Source organism: Phaethon lepturus, unplaced genomic scaffold (assembly GCF_000687285.1).
Source record: "Phaethon lepturus isolate BGI_N335 unplaced genomic scaffold, ASM68728v1 scaffold26065, whole genome shotgun sequence".
Classification (NCBI taxonomy): domain Eukaryota; kingdom Metazoa; phylum Chordata; class Aves; order Phaethontiformes; family Phaethontidae; genus Phaethon; species Phaethon lepturus.
This window is the reverse complement of record NW_010541596.1, coordinates 641-5728: the sequence shown is the minus strand read 5'-3', so window position 1 is coordinate 5728 and position 5088 is coordinate 641. Positions and strand designations below refer to the sequence as shown.

At 52.0% G+C, this 5088-nt stretch overlaps 2 protein-coding genes across 2 annotated transcripts in view; one reads left to right on the top strand and one right to left on the bottom strand.

Annotated features, from left to right (window-relative positions):
* The window catches only part of BRICD5 (BRICHOS domain containing 5), a gene marked incomplete at its 5' end in the record, with an annotated part of 2680 nt that extends 1715 nt beyond the window's left edge, over positions 1-965 (top strand). Inside the window, 2 exons of the mRNA XM_010287789.1 lie at positions 220-373; positions 871-965. Coding sequence (XP_010286091.1) covers positions 220-373; positions 871-965 — 249 coding nt within the window. The remainder of the gene's footprint in view (positions 1-219; positions 374-870) is intronic.
* Positions 966-1562: 597 nt separating this feature from the next.
* MLST8 (MTOR associated protein, LST8 homolog (S. cerevisiae)) overlaps positions 1563-5088 on the bottom strand; it is a gene marked incomplete at its 5' end in the record, with an annotated part of 4068 nt that continues 542 nt past the window's right edge. The window contains 4 exons of the mRNA XM_010287788.1: positions 1563-1893; positions 2405-2568; positions 3024-3148; positions 3349-3501. Coding sequence (XP_010286090.1) covers positions 1775-1893; positions 2405-2568; positions 3024-3148; positions 3349-3501 — 561 coding nt within the window. The remainder of the gene's footprint in view (positions 1894-2404; positions 2569-3023; positions 3149-3348; positions 3502-5088) is intronic.

The following is a 5088-nucleotide window of genomic DNA, read 5'->3' as shown; positions in this document are numbered from 1 at the left end:
CCCGGCAGCCAGGCTGCTCCTGGGGGGCTGCTGCAGCCAGAGGGGGCACCCCGGCAGCCTGGTGGGACGGGGCAGCTGTTGGGAGAAACCTGCCCTTACTGCCGGGGTAGAGACGGCTCCTTGGGTGCCCCGAGAGCGAGAGCAGGTCTGCGGGGCTGGAGGGCAGCGCCAGGAGGAGCAGAGTGCCTTGGGAGGAATTAACAGGGACGTTTCTTTCAGGCTGATCAGCTGCTACATCAGAATAACCAGACCAAGTACTACCGGGAGTTCCTGGGAATTCGGTCAGGGGAACAGGTGGACCCCAAAAGCCTGGGGGAGGCTGTCCAGACCCTGTGTGAGCAGACATCCATCTTCTGGGTCAGGAGAGGGGAGGGTAAGTTGTACATGTCCCTTTGCAGAAGGGCGAAGCACGATTGTTTCTAGCACATCTAAGAGGAGCAGGCTCTGCTGCGCAAAAGCTGATGCACGTCCCAGGATGGGCTGCCAAGGCCCGGGACAGGGACAGGTGACCTCTAGTTCAAAATCAAACCATTGTTCAGCGATCACCGAGCGCTGGCTCGTGCCCACAACCTGCAGTGAACCGCGGCGCTGGCTGGGAAGGGCTCCGAGCCCCCTTCCCCGCACAGGGCAGCCTGCTTGCACAGCACAACCACAACACAGAGCAGTCGCCTGCAATGCTGTTGGCTTACGCTGGTCACCTTCATCTTCACCAAAAGCAGCCTGCCGAGCTCTCATTCTGCTCTTACTCCAGCTTTAATGAGAAAGGTCATTCCCTGAAGCTTTCCACCTGTTTGGCTCCCCAGTGACTCGTATCTGCAGGACTGCAAAAGCATTCCTCTCACCCTGCTTCTGTCCTCGCTCATTTGGCAGGTCCAGGGAAGCAGCGGCTGATCTACCTTTGCATTGACATCTGTTTTCCAAGCAACATTTGTGTGTCTATCTGCTTTTACTACCTCCCCGAGTAAGTCCTGCAGCTGCGGACACCCTCTCACTGCTCTACATACTTGAACCGGATTCCTGAAAAGCCTCTGATTTCAACAAGGAAGGTAACATCTACAATATCCCCCAAAAGTTTTTTTTTCATGCTGCAGATCAGGAGAGCTTAGAAAAATAACAGGACTCTGCTCAGCACTGTCGGTACAGACACTTTATTTGCAGCTGTGCTCCAGGGCTGTATCTTGTCCGTAGGTATTAGGAGATCCAGGCCTAGAGGAATCATGTGGAGTAGCTAGTGTTTTATGGCTACCTGCCCTGTTCAACACAAGGTTATTAAATTTGGTGGGGGTGGTTGGCTTTATAGGAGTGCAGCTCTCCAACTCAGTCTGTGAAAGACACTTTGAATAAAGGGATTGCAAAACAAGAAAACAGCTGCCTTTCCTCTCTTTGCTCAGCCTATGCCATCATTTAGGAAGGCAAATTATTTTTTTTCCACTTTGGAGTACAAGAACATCACAAAGCTGTCAGCAGCCGATGTCACAGGGATTCCTCCAGCTGAACTGTACCCAGCTCCCCTCAGTGGGATCGTGCCTCCCTCTCCCATTCCCTTTTGTCCAAGCGGCCTCCCTTAGAGGCCACACACGTTTTGGTAATGATCTGCTCAGAGCTGAAGCCTGGTCTCACCCCCGGCAGATGCAGCTGCTTCTCCCAGAGACCGAGCCTGCTCCATCAGAGGAGGGGATCGTTACAGGTGCGTGTCTCGGGCTCCAGAGAGGGTGCTTGCTGCTGTAAGACAAGGGAGAAGAAGCAGAGGTCTTTTCCTTCCTACATGTGACCATTATCCCAACACGCTGTCGTTGAAAGCGAGGCAGACAACTGCTTTCTGGTGGCCGCTGTATTCCCTCTTGATTTCTCCTGTCTCCACACACCAGAGTCTGGCCAAGTTATCAGAGGAAGCTGGAACAGAAAGTGAAGAGAGGAGTGGGCTATATTGCATTACCCTTTAAACTATTTTTATTATAAGAAAGAATTTCCTCTTTCTTTGCTCAATGCCATTATTAGGGCTTTGGATGACAGGCAAGAGAGCTATGCAGAGCAAGCAGCTTAGTGCATTTCTGTATTACATGAGGTTTTAATTATTTTGGAGCAAAGTTACTGTGGAAATTACATCATGTATGTTTTGAAGGGACTATCATGCTGCAAGTACTGCAAGCAGCATTGCTCCCAGGTGAAACAAACTGCACACATGGAGATCATCTCTCCAGTTCAAACAGATGCCCTACTGCAGCGCAGGCAAAATGTTTATGGGAGTTAGTAGACCGCGTTGTGAGTGTGAGGCTGGGTGCTCTCTCCTCGCATACCGGCGCCCCAGGGTTTGGCAATGTCCCAGCTAGAGAAGCTGCCAAGTCCTGTGCTAGTGCAGGGCCCTGCTGCTGGGGGCCAAGGGCAGAGCGCAGCAGTGCCTCACCTGTGACGATGTACTGGGAGTCCCCGGAGAACGCACAGTCCCACATCCAGCCCCGAGACGTCTCCCCTGGGTTATTGCTCTTAATGCTCAGCTCTGTCATCAGAGAGAAGTTTGAAGTCCTCCAGATCTTACACGTCTGATCTGCAGAACATGTAGCCAAGAGCCTGCAAGGAAGAGACATGTGAGGGCAACCTTATTAGGTTAGGGGGGCCTCTCGTGGGCCCGGAACAGTAATGAACTGGAGACCTGCGTTCATTGTAATTATATTTCTTTACGCCTCTATCATCTGCTTTATGAGATTCAAGCCAAACAGACTCAGCAAAGGAGCACAGCAAGCACACTGCTTTGCTCCCAGAGATCAGCAATTCAATCCCAGCTGTAAGACCCACTCGTGGCTGCAAAGCTTGCTGAGATCAGGGAGCATGAGGCTGGGAAACCATTGCCAGCAACCCAGTGCCAGCATGTCCTGTACCTCCTGTCCTGCTCCTCCCTGAAGGGGACCTGCAAGGCAATGTGGAGCCAGCCTCAGCCAACAGCTGGAGGCACAGCTGGCCTCTGCCTGCCCAGAAAGGACTGTCTGTTCCTGTCACAGGTAGGCGAGGGGCTGGCATGCACTCACGTGGAGTCGGGGCTGAACTTGCACTGAAGAGCGTAGCGGTTGTGCGCTGGGATCTTGGTCTTGGGGATCAGCTGGGTCACCTCCTCTCCGATGCCACCCGTCAGGTTCCATACGTAGCAATTTCCCTGCAGCGAGATGGGGGGATCCGTGGCCGGGCTGGTGGTCACCCACCCGAAAGCAGCCGACTTTGCACATTGGACCACAGCACGGCAAAGCTGCAGGCATGGTCCGTGCAACCCGCCTGCCTCTGCCCATGAGAGGCACAGCCCAGCAGCTGCTGGAGCACCATAAATCCCATCACACGTTCAAGGCCGTTGGAGCTCACCGAGCTGTTGACAGCTGCCATATAACTGGCATCGGGGTCAATGTGAACCGAATTCACAGAAACTTCAGGCTCTGGAATCAGCTGCTCATTGTGGTCTGTCTTCAGGTCCCAGATGTGAATGGCACCGCTCTGATCACCCACAATTAGCTCTGCCTGCAAGAAAACAGCAGCCTCGTCCCTCTGAGGAGAACCCCGCAAGCCAATGCCTGGAGCATGCCCGTGTAGCACCACATGGAGCCCTGCTCTGGTTTTAAGCATCAGAGTCCTGTTCTGCCTAATTATTCCCCAGCACGGGGCTGTTTCAGAGCTCCAGCAGCCTGCTGACTGCCCCGGTGTGCTGAGAGCAAGCAGAGTACTAATCTCACGTTACACTCTGCAAAAAGGCTGTTTACCTTTACGGAAGTGTTTGCTAATTTTATAAACCCCAGAGCAGAGAGCAGCTGCCCGATTGCCAGAGCCGTTGCACAGCTACAGCTCCAAACAACGTCCACAGAAGCCAAATGACTTTCAGCACATCTGAGAAGAGGGCATAAAGATGCAAGTTGGCCAGTGAACAACTAAAGCACTCAAGAGTGTACAGATACCTGAAAACCACACGCCTAAATGGGTTTTTCTCTCTCTCTCCTTCTCAGGGGAAGGACGAGAGCCTGCTGAAGGGCAGGAGTTCTGGCTCCGATCCCATGCTCAGACTAGAAGACAATGCTGGCGGCTCTCCACTAAAACCAGGGCTTTTATCGACAGTCTTGTGCTGTCCATAATTTTAGCAGAATCCCTAGAGGAGATCAGGTCATCAGGCGCAGCTAATCCTGTACCTGTGAACAACGGCTTGTCTCTGAGGAAGACAATCATCGCTTGATGTATTTAGCTGACTGCAGAGTGCAGAAGCATCTTCTGGATGCCTCAATGCTTAGCCGCCTCTTAGCAGCTGTAAGTGCAACTGCTAAAGCCATCAGGTGTGAGAAATATCCCTTGGATAACTGGATCGGCATCACTGCAGGAGGGAATTGCAGAGTGATGAAGCTATCGGAGTAAATACTGCCACCTTTGGACTAATTAACTACATTCTGCTCACAAAAAACCCCCAACACTTCTCCTGCAACTCAGCAGCATCTTGGTTAGTGATTATTTCATGTGTAAGATGTATGTACAACAATAATACTTGTTTTAACGTAATACATTCTCACAGCACTGGCAGCATTTGGGTAAAGTCTGATCCAAATAACTGATCTCAAAACTGGTCTAAAATTCAGGACTTACAAAATTAAACCTTTGCAAAATCAAATGCAAAGGAACATTTCTGTTACTCAGCATTTTAAACAGGTTTGTACTGCCATGTCTGCAATCAAACCCTGCAGCACTGTGAATACAAAATGGGCCAGACGAGTTATTAACACTGCAATGATAGGTATTGATCTTCACTGCGGTCCCCTCTAATGCACCGCGCTCCCTTCTAGCCCCATTTCCTGAGCCCCCACCATCCCTCTGTTTCTCCACAGCTTCTGAACCGACTGGTGAATCTTGAGCCCTGAAAGTAACAGGGGCCATGGGCCCCAAGATGCTTTTTCTTGGCAGTGGTGCCACCCTCAAGCTTCCCAGGCCACCCCGCACTGCCAGTTCCGCTCCCATCACATCCCCTTAGCTAGCAGAGATGGCCCCAAAGGAGTGTCCCCTCCTACAAGGGGCTCAGCGCAGCTGCCGTGCTGCCTCTCTGCAACAGCCAGCAGGTCATTAGCACAAATG